Source organism: Scyliorhinus canicula, chromosome 15 (assembly GCF_902713615.1).
Source record: "Scyliorhinus canicula chromosome 15, sScyCan1.1, whole genome shotgun sequence".
In the NCBI taxonomy this organism is placed as follows: Eukaryota; Metazoa; Chordata; class Chondrichthyes; order Carcharhiniformes; family Scyliorhinidae; genus Scyliorhinus; species Scyliorhinus canicula.
In genome coordinates, this window is record NC_052160.1 from 119314881 (window position 1) to 119337078 (window position 22198).

Here is a 22198-nt window from a genome sequence, read left to right on the forward strand (position 1 = left end):
AGAACAACACGTTTAGACTCAAAATGTTCTCAGTGCAGCACTTCATTGGCAGCCTAGATTATCTGGTTCAGTAATGGACTGGGGCTTGAGCTCACAATATTCTTTTTAAAATAAATTTAGCGTACCCAATTATTTTTTTCCAATGAAGGGGCAATTTAGCCTGGCCAATCCACCTACGCTGCACATCTTTGGGTTGTGGAGGTGAGACCCATGCAGACATGGGGAGGATGTGCAAACTCACACGGACAGTGACCCGGAGCCGGGATCGAACCAGGTTTCTTGGCGCTAAGAGGCAGCAGTGCTAACCATTGTGCTGCAATGCAGCCCGAGCCCACAACATTCCAACTCACTGACATCACAAATCCGTGCGACTGAACTCTGCAGTCCATACTTTAACTTTAGTAATATTTCAGTAGTTGTTGTTCATGGTGCCATGCACTTTGCAGATGTTCCGCTGGATGTTGAATTATTTACAGGTAGATATACAGTACTCAATTACTGCAGCTAACTTGTAAAATGAAGCTGGAAGCCCTTGATGATGAGAAAATAGGTCTGTGCATCCAAAGTGCTTCTTAGCCCTCCCAGCAGCAAATGCAGGTTAACCTGCCCGGGTTTTACACCATTGTCCCATCCTCTTCCTCCTTTGACAAGGAGATGGCCACATCTGTAATGTCCCTAGATAATAATTTACAAGTCAAGTTTCAAATTAATCTAACGCCTGGATTGACCATCAGCCCATGAAATCCCATTTTGAAAGTTGTTTACATTTCCAAGCGGAGGCGAAAAATTAACTAAAAAATTTAAAGTTAGAATAGAAATGACACATGATAGTTCAGGCTCATAATGAAGAGAAGGGCTTTACACTTATATAGAGCTTTACACGTCCTCAGGATGTTCGAAGCACTTCACAGTCAACACATTACTCCTTTTAAATAATAATCACTGTTTTGATGCAGGTTAATGTAGCATCCGACCCAGATAACCCAGATAATCAATTTTGTTACCATTAGTTTGATAACAAATAATGAACTTGTTATCTAACTAACCAGTAACAAATGATCAAGTGCTGTGGAGAGTGAGCAAAGAAATTTGTTGGATGCAATTAGGAAAATGTGGAAAGAGAGCGAGACTGGGTAGGGCAGGGAGGAAATGGATTTGTAAGGGATGTTACAGAGGGAAGAGGAAGTAAGTGAATATCGATGCTGAATGGTTTGAAAATGGAAGGAAGTTACTGGCAAATGGAAAGACTGGCGCAGGATAGAGAGACATGGAAAGACTAATCTGTGCCAAGGACCTGTATTAGGCAGAGCACACATAACAATGAGTTAGAAGAGTATTCACCAGGATATTGAGATACCCGCTCTCCTTCAACTGGTGCTTTTGGATTATTTACTGATCATGAAGATAGAAGCTCCATTTAACACCTCAAATGAAGGCTGGCACCCGTAACAAAGTAGTACTCCTGCAACACTGCCTAACAATGTCAATCTAGATTATGTACTCAAATTCTGGAGTAGGGAATCAGCGGGAAGAGTGCTACTGAGGCAAAATGATACAGGAAGAAAAGTTTAAGGTAAAAATATAACCGAGAAAATAATAATGAACGGAATCTCTGAAGAAACAGATGACAGGGTGAGCAAAATTAGTGCTCACTTTTTAAAAAATTACTTTGAACTAAAATTGTGCTGTGTTGATGCTCACTATATGGCTAATATTACATCAGTGACATTATGCAATATAAATTTGTTTCGATATGACAGTGTGGATTGAAAATTTGCTAAAGCAGTAGTTCTGGGCATGCTACAGTCTACAAGTTAAGCAAACAATTCAATGTGGATTATCCACCGTACAAATATTTCCTTGAGGCATTTGTATTCTTTTATCTTTGTTTTCAATTTAAACACGCTAGCATTCTTGCTGACAGCTGACTTAATGGTTAAAAGATAACTAACAATATTTTCAAAAGGTTTGAAGTATTGTGCCCACCCAATCCCTGTTCTTCGATGTTGCTTCCAGGATAACACAGGATATTAGCACAAAACAAAATGTCCATACAAATAATCTGTTAAGCTTTAAGAAAAAAAACGTTGGAAATTACCAACCTGAACACTGAGTGTTGAGAATTGCCCAGCGTCTGCCCGGATAAAGATGCCAGTTGCCTGCCGTGTGCGAAACATCAACCCAATGTACCAGGGCAAGGTGATTGTGCTGGTAAGATTACTCCATGAAACAAGGCTGTTGCCCAGGAACCTTTGGGGACTGACCATTACTGGGACAAAAAGAAAAATCAGTTCACTATTACAGCTGATGGGAAGTTGTCGTGAAATATTAACCAAACTGCAAAGCTACATTTCAATCCATAGCACCATCAATTAATAACTAGCGACCTAAATAAATCATCTGCAAATTTAGAGGAGCTCTTTCCTGGAATGCTGCGGCTTGCAAATTCTTCGTACCCTTTAGAAGATGTACTTTGCAAATTGGGAAAAATGTGAGACCTCACAGTCAATACATTCTCACCTTCTTGCACATTAGCTTAACAAGTTGATGGTAAGTAATTGACCTAAAATGTCACTAACTTTGTTACTCTTTGCATCAATGCTATCAGACCTGTTGAGTATTCCCAGCATTTTTGTTTTATTTTAGCTTACCACACGTCGGTTAACTCAAACTGGTGAGTGTCTGCTGAGCTCAAATATGAGGGGTGCCTATTACTTGCTTTCTTTACTTTGACAAACCATGGGGAAGGCCCAAGATTCATGATACTGGGACACAGGTTGAATGAATAAAAGAACAGAAGAGATAAATCAGTTTGTAATTAAGCACAATCAGAATTCGTAGAAAGGTCCCGGTAAAAGAGATATTCCATCATGGAGGCAAATGAACAAAACTGAAAGCCCTGCAATCCATTGTTCTTGGACCATAACACTGTTGGTACTCATGGGGAACATTGAGTCCATTCTGAGCTCCCACTTCTCTGTTAAAAAGCATTCCCACATTATGTCAAGCAACCTAGCAGTAAAGAAATGCATTCCTTCCCATGCAGCCTCACTTCCCATGCTGCTGAAAGTATTAACTTCCTGATGAAACTCATCCAACTGACCATTTTTCTTGTGGCAGTAGTATCATTGCCAGGCAATTCTACAGGGGTAGTCAATAATTATACTATTTGCCCCTGTGTTCACCGTGAGCGTACTATTTGCCCCTGTGTTCACCATGGGCACAAAATCCTGCAGGAGTCAGGAAATGAGACTCTCGCCAGCAAGATCTTGTTTCTCGATTTAACCCGCCCCTTGCCAGTGTCATAATGAGGTTCCCACCCACAAAGTGTGGAGACCTAATTTCCATATTTTAAAAACATTTGCATATCATTAAAGGGCTTCCCAACTGCATGATCACCCCTCACTAAATATTTGTGGGTAAGGATTACAACAGCTATATAAGAATGGGAACCATAGAAATGATACAACACAGAAGGAGCCAATTCGGCCCATCTTGTCCATGCTGACCCAAAGCCGCCAGGTGCCCCATCTTCCTGCACACACCCCATAGCCCTGGAGCTCACACCATGTAATAAGAACAATCTTTATTAGTGTCAAAAGTAGACTTATATTAATGCTGAAATGAAGTAAATGTGAAAATCCTCTAGTTGCCACACTCTGGCGCCTGTTCGGGTACACTGAGGGAGAATTCAGAATGTCCAAAGCACCTACCAAGCAAGTCTTTCGGAACTATGTGGGAGGAAACCAGAGCACCCGGAGGAACTCCATGCAGACATGGGGAGAACGTGCTGACTCAGCAAAGACAGTGACCTAAACCGGGAATCGAACCTGGGTCCCTGGCTACCATGCTACCATGTCCCCCTGGAGATCAAGGTACTTTTTAAAAGAGTTTAGGGTCTCTGCCGCCGCCACCAACTCAGGCAGCGAATACCAGACACCCACCACCCTCTGCGACATTTTTCCTAATTTTCCTTCTAATCCTCTGTCACTGAGTTTGAATCTATGACCCCTGGTTTTTGAATACTCTGCCAAGGGAAACAGGTTCCCCCTGTCTAATCTATCTATATCTCAATTTTGTACTTCAATCATGTCAGTGCTCAGTGTACTTTGTTCCAAGGAACCAACCCCAATCCCTCCTGGCAGCTACAATTCTACAGCCCTGGGAACATTCTTGTAGATCTTCTGCGCATCCTCTCCAGAGCAATAACATCCTCCTTGCAATGTGATGACCAGAACTGCACACAATGCTCGAGTTATGGCCTCACCAGTGTCTTATACAGTTCCATCATTTTATCCCTACTTTTGTGTCCCAAACTCCTGCCAATGAAGGAGAGCGTTCCACATACCTTCTTTACAACCATCTGTAGTGCTACTTTTAAAGACTTGTGCACTTGAAATGAAAAATGAAATGAAAATCGCTTATTGCCACAAGTAGGCTTCAAATGAAGTTACTGTGAAAAGCCCCTAGTCACCACATTCCAGCGCCTGTTCGGGGAGGCTCTTCTAAAACTCTGCCAAAATCTGGTTGTCTCAGAAAATACAGGGGAAGATTAAACAGAAAAAAAAGCTATGATGGTCACAAAAAACGTAACCCTGCAAATAGCCTAGTGTATAAAAAATACAGGGTTCAAGTTTTTTTTAACTATCAAAGACAGAGCCTAAAAAAAATTTAACAAGCAAGATTAAGGATGTTTTATCACGATATAAAGAGCAGAAGGATAGTCAAGGAAAATGTTGGAGCTATTAAGGGTAAGAAGGGAACTTGTGTGAAGATATAGAGGATATGGGAAGAGTTTTCAACAAATATTTTGTCTCCATATTCACAAAGGAAAGGACTAATTGGATATAATAATCCAGGAGGAGCAGTGTGAAATATTGGATAAAATATTCATAATGAGAGAGGAAGTTTTAGAGGTGTTGGAATCCTTGACAGTGGATAAGTCGCCATGGCTGGATGGATTGTATCCTAAGATGTTGAAGGAGGTCAGGGAGGAAATAACAGATGCTCTAAGGATTATTTTCCAAAGTTCACTAGACACAGGGGAGGTACACACCAAGATCTGGGGCTTCACCCACCCCTCTCAATATATTCCCGTTTATTGAGTATTCTGTTACTGTTTGAGTGTTTGACTTCCCTAAATGCATTACCTCACACTTACCAGAGTTGAACTCAATCTGCCACTTTTCTGCCCACTCCACCAACCCACTTATGTCATTTTGGAGCTTGCAGCTATTCTCTACACTATCCACTACATGGCCAGTTTTTTGTGTCTTCTGCAAATTTCCCAATTGTGCCTCCCACATTTCAGTCCAAATCTTTAACATATAAAATAAACAACAGGGGTCCCAGCACTGAGTTCTGCAGAACACCACTTGAAACAGCTTTCCATGCACAAGGGCTGTGGTGATATGCATCACTGTATATACACAAGGGGTTAATGTAAATACACTACAACTAAGTAAATACTAGAGGAAGCACCAGAGACATCATGACCTGCAGACATACAGCTAATGAACACATAGAATAGAACACGGCCAATGGGCAGTCAAGACACCCAGAGGACAACCTATATAAAAGGACAGGGCATACATGCTCTTTCTCTTTCTACAGGTAGGACAGGGGCAGATCAGAAGCATCACACACACCGTATGGCTGAGAGCAGATTGGTTAGTTAGACTGAGTTACTATAGCAAGATTAGCAGGAGAGTCGAATTCAAGTAGGAGAATTGTTAACTGTTCAATAAATGTGTTAGCCCTATCTCCAAGGTTGAACCTTCCTTTGTCAGAGCATACATCAAGGAAGCAGCTTATGCTACATGAAGAAGCATAACACAACAAGGGCAGCCAGGCAACTCCACAGGGGAGGTACTGCAGTCGATAAGTATACATGCTCGTCTCAAGCGTAAACTGCGACACGGTCACAAAATCCCATGAGAGTCAGGAAACAAGATTCCCGTCAGTGAGATCTTGTTTCCCGATTTTTCCCCACCCCGCGCTGGTTGCGTAATGAGATTCCCACCATTTGTGGGTGGGATCCTCAATTCCATATTTAATTCCTGTTACTAAGCCAATTTTGGATCTAATTCACCACATTACCCTGTATCTCATCGGTTTTGACTTGTTTGCCATGTGGGACCTTGTCAAATGCCTTACTAAAATCCATGTAAACAACCTCCACTGCACTACCGTCATCGATCATCCTTGACACTTCCTCAAAGAATTCAATCAAATTTGTAAGGCATGACTTTCCCAAAACAAAACCATGCTGACTATTCCTGACAAATCCATGCCTTTCTAAGTGACAGTTTATTTGATGTCTCAGGATTGTTTCTAACAATTTCCCCCGCCACTGAAATAAGACTAACTGGCCTATAATTGTTCAACATTTTCCTTTTAAACTGCGGAACCATATTTGCATTCCTCCAGTCTTCCGGTACCTCCCCTGTGTCTAGTGAAGTTTGGAAAATAATCCTTAGAGCATCTGTTATTTCCTCCCTGACCTCCTTCAACATCTTAGGAAACAATCCATCCGGCCATGGCGACTTATCCACTTTCAAGGATTCCAACACCTCTAAACTTCCTCTCTCGTTATGAATATTTTATCCAATATTTCACACTGCTCCTCCTGGATTATTATATCCACATTAGTCCTTTCCTTTGTGAATATGGAGACAAAATATTTGTTGAAAACTCGTCCCGTATCCTCTACATCTTCACACAAGTTCCCTTCTTATCCCTAATAGCTCCAACATTTCCTTGACTATCCTTCTGATCTTTATATTGTGATAAAACATTTTTGTGTTTTCCTTAATCTTGCTTGTTAAATTTTTTTTATGCTCTGTCTTGGATTTTTAAAAACTTGATCCCTGTACTTTTTATACTCCTCTAGGCTATTTGCAGGGTTACATTTGTTGTGACTATCATAGCTTTTTTTTTCTGTTTAATCTTCCTCTGTATTTTCCGAGACAACCATGGGGGTCTAGATTTGCCGGTATCTTTCTTAGTTTTGAAAGGGTCATGTCTGTTTTGTACGCTAATGATCTCACTTATTCGTGCTTCCCACTGGTTTACCACTGATTTATCCTTTAGCAGTCTTGTCCAGTCCACATGAACCAAATCACGTGTCAGTTTTGTAAAATTTGCCTTCTCTCAGTTTAAAACTTTTACTCCTGATTTATCTCTGTCCTTTTCCATAATAATACTAAATCTATCTGAATTATGGTCATTATCCCCGATATGATTGCCCATTTGTCACTTTACCCACTTGTCATTTTCATTTCCCAAGACTAAATCCAGAATTGTGTCTCCTCTCATTGGGCATGATTTTAAAAACTTCCTGGACACAGTACATGAATTTTTCATCCACAATGCCCCTAATATTGGTTGAAACCCAGTTGATATTGGGATAGTTAAAGTCTCCTCCTAATATTGGCCTCTTATTCCTACAGGCAGAAATGTGTCTACGTTTATCTTCTATATCCCCTCTCATTTTTTGTGACAAAGAACCCTGCCCAGTATCTTTCAGCACAGAAAGGCAACCATTCTAACCATCTTGCCATGTTGGTACTCTGAGGCATTTTTCCAATTAGACTCACTACCCTGCTCTTCCCCCATAGTTCAGCAATTTTTGCTCTTTCAATTTATCCAATTCCCCTTCGGAAAGTTACTATTAAATCTGGATCCACAGTCCTTTTAGTCCATGAGTTCCTGATCATAATGCCTCATTGTGTGAACAATGTTCCCCTCACTAACCTGACCAATGATTTCTGTTTGGAAACTCCAGGTGACTCTGTTTCTTTGCCCCCTATAAAAGGGAACCATTTAGATTCTACTGCATCTCCTCATTCTTCCTTCCAAAATGCATCACTTCACTGTTGTATTTCAGGTTTGAAATAAATCAAATTTGTTTGTGCATACATGAGTTTAGCTTCACTTGACTTTGATACACTCATCTTTTTAAAATAAGATTACATAAAGTATAACAGAACAGCATTCCCTCTGTGCACATCCCAAGTTTCCATTCCCAGATATTGCTGCAGGCAACAATGCATTTACATGGGCTTCTAGTTCCCTGCATCATTTCAGTTACTTTTGTTTCTAACGTATGTTGTCCAGCAGCAGGAAGAGAAGTCAGGAAAGAAATTTAATCATAGACGTCCAAGGGGTTTTTCGATTTAACTCCTTACAGCTTATGGGACAGTGTGCACTTCATCGGTCTAGCAACATGGTACAATCTGTGGAGCTGAGAATCTAGGAAGGCTTGTGTCTTTGAATTTGCAAATATAAAAAAAATGGAGCCGCAAAGTTAAAACTGAAATAATTCAAACACTCATTTCACATTTGACCCTGTTAACAGAAACTCTGTCATGCAAAATTTGATCATCTGCTAGAAAAGCCTCACTGAGGCCTTCACATGAGGGCAATCCTGAAATTAGATTGCCCGATGAATGTCACTTTGCATTGATATGTTAAAAGGGGCTTCTTTTTGTCACTGTAATGAACACATATTAAGTTAGCTTACATTTCAGCACCCTCACTGGGGAATTAGGAGAGCAGTCTAATTGTGTGACACTAGCTTTCAATTTGCCAAATTGATGTTTGACGTGATGCTAAATTTAGTGAAGAAGATGCGACATAGGATGAGTACTTGTGACACCTAGCTATACCTCATGCACTCAGTAAGGTTATTATACGTTTACTGTAACAAAAAGTCCCCTGAAAGAAGCCCGAGTGAAGATAATGGAAAATATTGTGCCATGGCATTTGGTATGTAGCCTGCTTGCTTGTAGCCAGATGGCTTTGACCTATCATTTCCAAAGTTTTCCTTTACTGGGGCCTTTCCTTGCCTCACATCTGGGGATACTGTAGATTAATTAATAAGAGATTGATGATTAGGTTTAGTTAACAATTTCATTACAGATGTATCATATGACTACCAGGAAGGTGGAAGGCATATTGGATGCAGCTTGGTCTTTTTTTCATCTCATAATTCCGATGTTCCTATATGTAGAAGTCATACTGCTCATTTTCTTTGTGAGTTGGGGAGCTAAGTGTTACAAATGATCATTGATGTCTTTCAATAGTCATTTGATTCCAGAGCACGGGTTTTAAGACTGATGGATGGAAGCTGTCTGGAAACCAATATTTTATGTAAAGTTTTTCCTCAGAGCCAACATAAAATTTCCATTTCAGTGACATCACAGGTGGAGAAAATGGACAACAGCCAGAACCCTTTGTCATGGTGCCACTGGAGCAAAACTTCATTTTTCTGCACACATGTTATTAAAAAACAACGTAGTCAATTGTGAATATATTGGCTGGATTCTCCAGTACCCCAGCCACGTGTTTCTCAGCACTGCGCTGGCGGTGGGATTCCATACTCTCGCTGCTTGTCAATGGGATTTCCCACTGAAGCCAACCCACACCGCGGGGAAATCTGTGGGCAGGTGTGTGCTACCGGCGGGAAATGTGAATTGCTACGGCCGGAGAGTTCCTGCTGCTGATCTATATAGCACTTGGTCAACCTTGGGATTCATCATATGTATGGCTAAATGTTGCTAACATGGATGTGCGCGCACCTTTTATTAAAAATAAAAGTAAAATTTGTTGGTTTGGGAAGATATGAAGCCCATGGGGGTTTTTACCATAACTTGGTTTAGCCACTAAAGAAATGGGAAAGTAGCAGTTAAATTGGGTCTCCATTCTTTCAGACAGTCACCTTGTTGCCTTCTAAGATGCAGAACTTCCATTGTCCCCTTACACTCCAAATGACATGAAAGGAAAGAGATTCCCTAAACAGAAAGTTTCAGTCCAGACTGGTACCAAGAGGCATGGTGAATTCAAACAGGGAAGCATCCGAACCCTACCACTGAGGTCTGGGCTCAGCAAGCAGCTTGAACCCCTAAATAGGGGACCAGTTAGAGCGTTGGCAGGGTGAGCCTGGGCAATTTCCACCTTTATGGGGAGGAATCATCTAAACAGTTCAGGGCAGGAATGTCTGTAAACCTCTCTGCGGGGAGAAGCACCTCTGTATCTGTCTCATGTCTGAACTCGTGTATCTGTTTTGTAAATTTTACTTCAGTAAAATTAGAAGACAATGCTGCTGAACCTTCCCAGAATGTATGCAAACTGCAGATTTAATCAATCTTTCACACTCTAGCATCTGTCACCATATGGTTCAAATAACTCAGTTTCTGTCTCATGCTCTGTTATACTGGTTTTGTTATGAAGCATTCCCCAATGTATCATCCATTCAGAAAGATCCATATGTTCATATCCAAAGGGATTTATGCTGGCTCAGTTTAATCTCAGTCTCATGGCTATCTATGTCATCATCGTCCCGAGTGTGCAAATTAATTTCCCTCTTCAACTAAAGCAAATTTACATGCTGATTTTGCCGTGTACAATCGCGTACGGCAACATAATTTTTTGTAAAGTGGATCCCTGATTGTAATTTATTTTAATTTATGGATCAAAGTCTTGTTTGATGTTTTGAACAGTAACATTTCTGCTAATAATGTTTTTTTTAAATAAATGCTTTCCTTACAAACTCATTTACGTTCTTCCTGACTGATATAGCAGGACTGTTTGTCTCCCTGGGCGCTGTCAATTACTGTCTAAGTTGGCTCAATGATGGGGTGAGTTTCAGCAAGGTCGGAAGAAATTCCTGTCCTCAACCAGCAAGTTCTGAATGGGTGACCAACTTATTTGGTTTGAATTGCCCATCCGCCCCATTTCTGCTGAGCAGATAGGGTTCAAATTAATCCCATTGATCCAGATAGCATTACAGAAAAAATTATAACTCTTTAGGACTTGTTCATTCAAGACCTCAGTTCCAAGAAGAATGGAGGAAGGGCTGGCTATCCAGTAAGAGGTGAAAATTAGGTCATATACATAGATTACATAATAAATCAGCCAAGCATCAGTTGGGTGACAGTGCTAATAAGAAAACAATTAATAATAATGATCTGGGGCTGGATTTTACTTGGGGGTGGGGAACCAGCTGCCATACCCTGCCCACAGAAGTAAAGTTGGTTCCAGACCGAATGCTTTTAAACAAGGGTGCCCTGCAGTGATAACTCTGGGTGACCTCAATGAGCTTGTGATGCACATAGAATCTGAAAGCCCTACAGTGCAGACGAAGGCCATTCAGCCCAAAGAGTCTGCACCCTCCCTATGAAAGGGCACCCTTATTTCGGCTCACACCCCTGCCATCCTCGTAACCCCACCTAACCCTTTGGACACTAAGGGGCAACTTATTTTGTTTTTTAAATAATTTTTATTCAAATTTTCACATTTTCACAAAAAAGAAAACAATAACAGAAAATTCGAAGAACAAAAAGAACAGAAGCGCTCCCCCCCCCCCCCGATATATACAAAACAGAAACAATAAATTAACGCCCGTCGTTGGCAAAAAACAGATATTCAACCCAAAACAAAAACAAAGAGACAGCCCCCCCCCCTCATGCCCAGAACATGTGGACATGGTTTGCTGGGCTCCCTGAGCACCTAATACACCTGTCCTCAGTCCCAAAAAAGCAGCTCATCCTTGTCCCGGTCATATGAGCCCTATGCAGTACCTTAAACTGTATGAGGCTAAGGAGTTCACCCTTTCTAGGGCATCCGCCCACATCCCCTCCTCAATCTCCTCACCCAGCTCCTCCTCCCATTTATCTTTCCGCTCCTCCACCGAGGCCTCATCTACCTCCTGCATCACCTGGTACGCTTCCGAGATCCTCCCCTCTCCAACCCATACCCCCGAGAGCACCCTGTCCTGAACCCCACGCGACGGCAGCAGAGGGAACCCCGCCACCTGCCGCCTGGCAAACGCCCTTACTTGCATGTACCTAAAGGTGTTCCCCGGGGGGGATCCCAAACTTCCCCTCCAGATCACCCAGGCTCGCAAACTTCCCATCTATGAACAGGTCCCCCAGCCTCCTGACATCTGCCCTGTGCCAACTCAGGAACCCGCCATCAATTCTCTCCGGAACAAACCGGTGGTTACCCCGTATTGGGGACCCCATCGAGGCCCCCACCTCCCCCCTGTGCCGCCTCCATTGCCCCCAAATCTTGAGGGTAACTGCCACCACCGGGCTCATGGTATACCTCGTTGGAGGGAGCGGCAGCGGTGCTGTTACCAGCGCTTCCAGGCTCGTGCCCACACAGGATGCCATCTCCATCCTCTTCCATGATGCCCCCTTCCCGTCCATTACCCACTTACGCACCATCGCTGCGTTGGCAGCCCAATAATACCCACAGAGGTTGGGCAATGCCAGCCCCCCCCCCTATCCCTGCCCCGCTCCAAGAACACCCGTCTCACCCTTGGAGTCCCGTGTGCCTACACAAACCCCGTAATGCTCCTGTTAACCCGCCTGAAAAAGGCCTTTGGGATAAGGATGGGGAGGCACTGGAACAGGAACAGGAACCTCGGGAGCACCGTCATCTTGACAGACTGCACCCTACCCGCCAAAGACAGCGGTAGCATGTCCCAGCTCCTAAACACCTCCTCCATTTGCTCCACACTAAGAAGCAACTTAGCATGGCAAATCCATCTAACCTGCACTTCTTTGGACATCTAAGCACATCTGCTCCCTGGTGGGAGGATGTCCCGCCCTCGAGAGCTGTCAGCCAATCTGGTTAGCCGACATCTCCAGTCACGCCAGAACTCCGACGTGAGCCATTCTGCATGGAGGCCCACAGGGATGGAAATATAGACACCAGGTCCAGGTGGGTCCTGGGCTTTTCGGGTTTGGAGTGATGAGGCACTGGAGGGAGAGGTGTGAGAAGAATATGGGATGGTGGATGGATGGCATTTGGAGGTCAGGAGGGGAGGCAAAAAGGAGGATGGGGGAAGGGGGGGTGAAGAGTAAAATCTTGGGGGTGGGTACAGCAAACATCTTGAATGATATACCTCCTCTTCTTTCCCGACTCCTCCCTAACTTTGTTTTTAAAAAAACGGCTATCCCACTCTCGCCCGCCTGCCACTGCCCAGCGCATTATGGCAATGCAGGCGGATTAAGGGCTTTACGTGGGTGATAATTGGCCACTTAGGACCCTCAATAGGCCAAAGGGTGGGTTCATGGGTGCGTTACCCAACCTCCGCCCCCACCCCCATCATAGGGAACAGATTAAGAATGGGCAGGAAGGCAGTAGGCTAGCTAACCAATATATTTTGCATGTCCTTGCCACACCACACCAAAAACACACCCGATAACGGCCGTAAAATCCAGCACCTGGATAGCATAATTGGGCAGCACGGTGGTGCAGTGGGTTAGCCCTGCTGCCTCACGGCACCGAGGTCCCAGATTCGATCCAGGCTCTGGGTCACTGTCCATGTGGAGTTTGCCCATTCTCCCCGTGTTTGCGTGGGTTTCACCCCCACAACCCAAAGATGTGCAGGGTAGGTGAATTGGCCACGATAAATTGCCCCTTAATTGGAAAAAATGAATTGGGTACTCTAAATTTAAATAAAATATATTTAGCATAGTTATTGAGTGCAGCCTCTATGAATGTTATTTTCACACAAGCATTTCAGATTAATGTGACAATAATCACACACGCTTTTAATTCCTTCGACAATTTACATGTGTTAAGTGGAATTCTGAGCACATCACTGCACCTCTTTACTCAGCAGACATTAGCTAACTCGGTGAAGACTGGAATCAAAACTGGGCACTCTTAGGTTTGCATCACTCAGTTGCCCACTAACCTGCCAAATCATTAAGCTTCGTCTTCCCCCGAACCAATTTTTCATATTATAGGATTCAAAGGTTGGCCACAGCAATCACATATTTGGACCTTTACAGAGTCACCACACCTCAGGCAAGGGACAAGGTTGAGAATGTGGGGTCTTCACGTTAACCATTAGTGAGTACGATTTTTCAGCACCCATGTTCAGTACAGAATCCTTTTCTCGTGTACTGTCCATTTCAGATGAGCTTGACAATCAGTGCCCACACTTCAACTGCTTTGATTTTTCCCACAGAGTAAGTGGCGTAGGTATATAATTTTAACCTGGCTGTCCTCTTGTCTAAAGAATGAATGTGATCCTTTGTGCTGACCCTGTATGAGCTGTTCAGAATGCAGTGCCGCATCACCAACAGCTGCGGCAGAGGAAACTGGACAGCTCAACATCTCATTATCAACGCACAAAACCCAAACACAGATGTAAATCATTAACTCCTCATACATGTGGCTTTCTCCAGGGAATCTCCATAGTGCCCACTATTGTTTCACAATTAATGGCAAATCATTTGACCTGAGTATACAATAGGTCAGCTTGTGGAATCAGACCAAACAGCTTTGTAAAATTAGAATGGGACGGAAGCAGCTGCTGAAAAGGAAACATTTAAATGTCGGAAATCTTTTCCTTTCTCCAATTTTTGCGAAAGTGAATTTGGAGAGCTCAACAGCTTAATTAATACAGCTTCATCTGAGCCTGTGCCTATTGACAGCTGAATGATTCTTGTGCTTTAACATTGTGTTCTGGATAAACAATACGCTTCCTTACCATTAGCGCTACCGCCACACTTCCTAGCTCTCTGGTGTTAAAAATAGCCATCCTCCCCAGTGGGTAAATGCAGCGGTCGGTGTGGTTCACGGCCCTACAGATAACAGGGAGGTTTGATTTGTGTCAGTTTGGGTGCTTTGAAGGGGGTTAAATGTATCCTCACTAGCCCAGGGCTTGAGGAACAGGGGCGGAAAAGAAGATAGCTAAAAGCGCGACTACGTGGACATCCGTTAATGAGGGGATTAAACTTGGCTGTGCTTTTCCTAAGGTAAAATAAGTTGCTCACAATCACCATCAAGGCTTAAACTTGATGGGTGGTCAACTTGGGTGAGGTAGTGAATAGCTGCAAGCATGCCTCAAAAAGGATGGATTTTTTTTCTTTGCTCTCATTAGCTGTAATTCATCTGCTGTCAAACACTTTGGGATGCCTTGAAAGGCATTAAATGAATGCAGGTTCTTTCTCGGTTTGATTCTTTTTAATGTTTTAGATGCTGATGTGGGGCTCTAAGACCTTATTAATAGGAAAGATTGGCCTAATGGGGAAAGCTGACCTTGTACTCAATGCACTTAGCAGACAATTGAATCTGTGTACATACGAGAACAACCCCTGAATTTGGCTGATGCTATCACCAACTTGCTATGGCTGCATAGCAACCATCAAAATGGCAGTACTTGAGAAATTAAACACGTCAGCAAGACGCACTCCAAAATCAGGTTAATCGAATATCAAATACTTCTTCCTTTAGTCTATTAGCCACCCCTTCATTGGTCCAACCAAAATGTGTTTCATCCTTAGACGCAGTTTATTGGCCTCGTTGCATCCGGCTTGGTGACGCGATGAGGCCGTTGAATCTCACGAGAGCCCACTCGCAACACTCGAAACGCCTAGCGGGAGTTAACGGAACATCACGGAGATGCCACTGTCTTGATCTCGCCCTCGCGAGGTCCAGCTGTACATATTTAAATACGCCTTTAGGCGTATTTACCTATGTCGGCGCACTGTTTTCACAGGGCCCAGGAACTAATGGCCTCACTTGGGAGACTTCGCCACAAACGTGGACCAGACGTAACGGCACCTGCAGGGTCTTCCAGGCCATTGGAGATCCTTGGGCAGTTGGGCCTGGGGCAGGGTGGTACCCTCACACTCCCGCTGACACCCGGGCACCATGGCACTGCCAGCCTGTCCATAAGACCATAAGACATAGGAGCAGAATTAGGCCACTCGGCCCATCGAGTCTGCTCCACCATTCAATCATGGCTGATATTTTCTCATCCCCATTCTCCTGCCTTCTTCCCATAATCCCTGATTTCCTTGTTACCGTGACACTGCCACCTGGGCTTCCTGGCAGTGCCAGCCTGGGTGGATGCCAGAGTGCCCTGATAGCACTGCTAGGATGTCAGGTTGGCAATGGCACTGTGCCCAGTTGCCAGGTTGCCCATGCCAAGGATCAGGCCCGGAGGTGCCTTGCCCTTAAGAGTGGGGTGAGGCTGAGGGGCTTGAGGAGGTAAGTTGGGTGCAGTGGGGGGGTCCGGAGGCCACTTTGGGATGGCTGAGGGGGGTTAAGTGATTTGGGCAGTATTTAAAGCCCTGATCCGCGAACACTTCCTGCACAGGCGAGTTGTGCTCATCAGTGCAGGAAATGATTATAAGTGCGACCTGCAGGCGCCCAGAAACGCCCCGCTAAATATACGTTTCTATCCCAGTAAGTCTCGCCCATAGTCTCTGAAACTTATCTGTGAGCAGTTTAATATTTCCTGTCTACTTGCAAAAGAATTTCACGCCATGCATTTGTGGTGAAATGTCAAGGAAACATTGTTTAAGAACACTTAACAATTTTTGCTCCCTCAGTGTGACCATAACGGAAAATAAATTATCCTATTTATCTGAGTTGACACTGCCCAAATACCCCAATGCTCAATTCTTGGTATGCCCCTCCATCCTTCCTTTCCCTTGTGCTCTTCCCTAGTCCATCGTTCCTGCCTGATGTTTTTGCTACACAAGGCAGACTTTCTATATTTCCCTACTACATGTTGGCTGTTCAAATTAGTCAGACACTGTGCATTATGTTAATAGCTCAACAGCCAGAGTGATCAAATGCTCAGTCACCACAGGTTTTAATGGCACCTTAACATTAATGTCTTCCTGCTGCCTCTGTTTCAAAATCATGGTATTTTCACTGGATCAAAAAATAGCGTACAAATCAAATCCTTGTGATCTTGGTTGTGATCTAGCGGCCCTGTTACCCATGGGCATTAATCCTGTAAAGGCCGCTAAATCCAGAGGGCAGCCAAAAGAGCGAAATCTCAGTTTTAGATCTTCCCCACCCCCTGCCCCTTCCCGTGGCGAGAAAGGGCGTGAACCTGATTTCAATATATTAATATAATGTTACATACTATTAAAGGCTTGACGCCGTAGCACCGACCACCAGAGAAAAGCGGAAACCAGTTGTGGTGGCCATGTCGGGGGCGTGGAAGTGCCTGTAGACCCCGATGATTGAGGGTAAGGCTGGGCACTTCCATTGCCAGTGACAAAGGGGCAGTCCCAAAAGGGCAATGCCAAGGGGGTGGTGGCGGGATCTGGCGGGGGGGGCTGACCCTCTTCCATTAGGAGGAGGTTCCCTTATGTGCGGTGGGGGGGGGGAAGGGAGAGACCTGATGCCTGCGGGGGAGGGGCAGATGGTGATGGGTTTGCCCCGATGTTGCCATTGTGGTCGAGGGAGGGGGGGAGGAGGTGTGCCCCAATGTTTCGGGGGGTCCTGCTGTCCATCGGAGGGGCGGGGGGTGAACTTTGAGATCAGGGAGCAATCTCAGAATCCTGGCTTTGCCAGCCCCACCCCTCCAGCTGGCTTTCTTTTTTTTAATAAACATTTTATGGAGGTATTTTTGGTATTACAACAACAACAACAAAATAAACAATGTACATGAATCTAAAAGCATAGTGCAAAAGCCATCTCTCTCCCTTACAGGTCCCACTTTTATGAACCCCCTACTCTAAGCTAAACTAAACCCCCTCCCCTTCTGCTGACGATTAATTTTCTGCAAAGAAGTCGCCAAATGGTTGCCACCTCCGGGCAAACCCTAACATTGACCCTCTCATGGTGAACTTAATTTTCTCCAGACAGAGAAAGATAGCCATGTCAGATAGCTAGGTCTCCGACTTTGGAGGCTTTGAGTCCCTCCAAGCTAATAGTATCCGTCTCCGGGCTACCAGGGAAGCAAAGGCCAGAACGTCTGCCTCTTTCTCCTTTCAGATTCCCGGGTTTTCCGACACCCCAAAAATCGCCACCTCTGGACTCGGTGCCACCCTTGTTTTTAACACCGTGGACATGACATCTGCAAACCCCTGCCAAAATCCTCTAAGCTTCGGACATGTCCAGAACATGTGGACATGGTTCGCCGGTCCTCCCACACACGTTGCACATCTGTCTTCCACCCCAAAGAATCTGCTCATCCGGGCCACTATCATGTGAGCCCGATGAATGACCTTGAATTGTATCAGGCTGAGCCTGGCACATGTTGTGGACACGTTGACTCTGCTCAACGCGTCCGCCCACAGACCATCCTCTATCTCTGCTCCCAGCTCCTCCTCCCACTTGCGCTTCAGCTCTTCAGTCAGTGTCTCCTCTGACCCCATGGGCTTGATTCTCCGCTGCCCACGACGGGTTGGAGAATAGCAGGAGGGCCTTCCCGACAATTTTCACGGCCTTCCGCTATTCTCCCCCTCCTCCGGCCGCCCTCCGACACGAATCGCTGCTCGCCGTTTTTTACGGCGAACAGCGATTCTCCGCAGGCCGATGGGCCGAGTACCGCGGAGTTTACGGCCGTTTTCACGGGCGCGATCACACCTGCTTGCAGCGTTCGTGAAAACGGCCGCAAAGTGCCCGTCCCGGACAACCATGGCACCGATTGGCACGGCCGCACCACAGCCGTGCCAAGGGTGGCATGGGCCTGCGATCGGTGGGCACCGATCGCGGGCAGCGGGTCCGATACCCGCGCGCTATTTGTTCTGCCGCCGCCCCGCAGGATCAGTCCGCGGGGCGGCTGAGGGGCATGACAGCCCGCGCATGCGCTGGTTTGACGCGTCTGCGTGATGACGTCATCCGCGCATACGCGGGTTGGAGCCGTCCAACCCGCGCATGCGCGGCTGACGTCATCGTGCGCGTCAGCCGCCGTGACTCTTGGCGGGCGGAGTTAGCGACGTTTGCTAACTCCGCGTCGCCGTGATTCCCCGGGCCCCGATACTAGCCCCGCCCGGGGGGGGAGAATCGGGTCCCGGGACGGAGCTCCGAGGCTGGCGTGAAACACGGCCAGTTTCACGCCAGCCTTCCCGGCACGCCGGATTTGCGGAGAATCGCGCCCCATAAGTTCCTTGCAAATGTCAGAGACGCTCCCCTCTCTTACCCACCCTCTGGAAACTACCCTGTCCTGAATCCCCCTTGGTGGTAGGAGCGGGAAGATTGAAACCTGTCTATGTAAGAAGTCCCACACCTGCAGGTACCTGAATTTGTTTCCCTTTGCCAACCCAAATTTCTCCTCCAGTGCCCTCATACTCGGAAAGCTCCCCTCTATAATCATATCCCACATCCTCTTAAACCCTCTCTGCCATCTCCGGAACCCCCCATCCATCCTTACCGGGGCAAACCGGTGATTATTACAGATTGGAGACCAGGCCAATGCTCCTTCCGCTCCCACATGTCTCCTCCATTGCCCCCAGACTCTCAGGGCCACCACCACCACGGGAACAGCAGAAGCGCAGTTACCAATGCCCCCAGACTGTTGCCCTTGCATGAAGCCGCCTCCATACGCTCCCATGCAAACCCTCCCCTCACCACCCACTTCCTGATCATGACTATATTTGCCACCCAGTAATAGTTACTAAAATTTGGCAGCACCAGGCCGTCCTCTCCCTGACTCCGCTCAAGCATTACCTTCCTTACTCGTGGGCTATGCCCGCCCAAACAAAGCCCTCCAGCTGGCTTTCTAATCATCGCCTTGAAGTTGCAAAGAGTCTAGCACCTCTTCCAGGTATCATTTCTGGAACCCTTTCTCAAATTTGGCACCATTGGCCGGAAATACGTGTATGCTTCCTGCCTTCCACATTGAGGGTTTGGTATGTCAGATAGTGTCTGAAAAAACAGGTGCTACACTGTTTAATTTATAGACCATACTGTCTATTCATTTTATGCCCTTCGCCCAGAACCCTCTTTAGTCATGGATAGAAATCAATTCATCCTTCACATTACCATAAGTCAGGAATCAACATCACACTATCTAGGCAAAAGATGAAAATTGACATCATAAATAATCGATTCTAGATTAATTTAAAGGCAGACATTTCGCTCCAAAGTTTGATAAGTCATAAAAAGAATCAAGCTTTTATTCCTGGGTTATGGTGTTACTTGAACTCAAGTAGAATACTGTTTTGGAGGGCAGTACGGTGGCGCAGTGGTTAGCATTGCTGCCTCATGGCGCCGAGGTCCCAGGTTCGATCCCGGCTCTGGGTCACTGTCCGTGTGGAGTTTGCACATTCTCCCCGTGTTTGCGTGGGTTTCGCCCCCACAACCCAAAAGATGTGCAGGGAAGGTGGATTGGCCATGCTAAATTGCCCCTTAACTGGGAAAAAATGAATTGGGTACTCTAAAATTTTTAAAAAAGGATACCGTTTTGGAATCACTCCCAGATACTAATTATTGTACATGAAGGATTGAACGTTTTATTTTCTTTCCTTTCTTTCCAAAGAAACTGGCTCACATTGAGTTAGAATTGTACTTTGGTACCCAGTCCTTTTTAACATAGAGAGTGAGAATTTGCAGGGTATTCACTCGTATGAAGCATCACAATCAAGTCCAGTCTCATCACTTGGTTCTGGCTCTTGTCACACCAATGGATAGGAAGGCATCAGGAACAGTTCCTGAATCTAGTGCACTGAAGCCAACTACTGTACCCATTACTGCTGCAATTGAGATCAGTTTACGCAGCAAATGACAAATAATGTCCTGAAATTGAAATGCCCAATAGTTAAAAATAAGGACCATGCCCCTAGCCTAAGGTGTGATGATCCCCAGGTTAAATTACCACTAGTCAGCTCTCCCCCTCAAAGGGGAAAGCAGCCTTACCTTTACCTAGTTAAATATACTGCCTTTAAATTGTACTGTACTTAGACTAACAAACTTGATGTATTTAGCTGGTCTATTACGGCAAGACTCTCTTTACTTCTATTTTCAAGAAAATCTGGATAAGTAGGTGGAATGCTCAGTATTGGAAACATCCATATCATGTGTTTTCAAAGCATTATTCAAGTTTACAGAAAAGGAGCAATATAACAAGAATTTCATTAACAAAGAGCAAAGCTGATAGAGCCAGTAGTGGCAAAACAGGTCTTTATCAGTAATAATGCGCCATGTTTCTCATCTGAAATAAAGGGCATGTGCTAAAACAATCCAGAGATTCATTTTGAACATTCTCTCATGGTGAAACAAGGTCTTATTTTGCTTTCTTTTGAAGGGTTGTTTTCAAAGTGAGACGGACTCCATCACGCAAGAAGCAGGTGCACTGTAATTGGATCCGTGGGTAGGGTTTTAGAGAGCTGTTTAGCACTACTCAGTGAACATTTAAAACTCGTGGAAGGCTGCTGTTATGCAATGGATTACAATACTTTTAATTCTCCATGTGTTAACTCTTGCTCTGCTGCTTAAAATGAGAAATGCACTGGTTCAATTGCAGCCGGTAGTCTGAGGTTTAGGAGGAATTCAAATATATTCCTTGTGATTCTCACAATATTGAACCTTTAACTTTCATTGATACTCAAGCAATCAAACAGAGGGTAAAAACATGCCTTACCAGCAAAGTGTATTATCCATTGAGAGTAATCAAGTAAAGCCCACCCAAATTAAACAATTACACTCGGGGAAGCAACATTTTTCTTTTTATCACAATTTTCATCCAGTGAAACGCTGGTGTAGAATCATAGAATTTTACAAAACACAAGGAGCCCACCTGGACCATGTCGCCGGTGGAATGTTATCGTAACTAAGTGACATGTCCATCCCACCTGGTGTGCCGTCATCAGCCGAGGCATTGAACCTCAGTAAAGATATATTGACCAGTGTAAGGCCCATCGATGTTTACATCCCTCCAGTCCAAGAACATCAACTCTGTCTGGTTTAGCTCACTCTGTCTGGTTTAGCTCACTCAGCTAAATCGCTGGCTTTTAAAGCAGACCAAGCAGGCCAGCAGCACGGTTCGATTCCCGTACCAGCCTCCCCGGACAGGCGCCGGAATGTGGCGACTAGGGGCTTTTCACAGTAACTTCATTGAAGCCTACTCGTGATAATAAGCGATTTTCATTTCATTTTAGGGGCCGCACGGTAGCATGGTGGTTAGCATAAATGCTTCACAGCTCCAGGGTCCCAGGTTCGATTCCCGGCTGGGTCACTGTCTGTGCGGAGTCTGCACGTCCTCCCCGTGTGTGCGTGGGTTTCCTCCGGGTGCACCGGTTTCCTCCCACAGTTCAAAGATGTGCGGGTTAGGTGGATTGGCCATGCTAAATTGCCCATAGTGTCCTAAAAAGTAAGGTTAAGGGAGGGGGGGGGTTGTTGGGTTACGGGTATAGGGTGGATATGTGGGTTTGAGTAGGGTGATCATGGCTCGGCACAACATCGAGGGCCGAAGGGCCTGTTCTGTGCT

General features: G+C 45.1%; 1 protein-coding gene across 4 annotated transcripts in view; it reads right to left on the reverse strand.

Moving 5' to 3' along the window:
* The window catches only part of celsr2 (cadherin, EGF LAG seven-pass G-type receptor 2), a 363231-nt gene that overhangs the window by 79282 nt on the left and 261751 nt on the right, over nt 1–22198 (reverse strand). For all 4 annotated transcript variants that reach the window (XM_038819553.1, XM_038819551.1, XM_038819549.1 and 1 more), the window contains exon 9: nt 2103–2269. In XM_038819553.1, coding sequence (XP_038675481.1) covers nt 2103–2269 — 167 coding nt within the window. The remainder of the gene's footprint in view (nt 1–2102; nt 2270–22198) is intronic.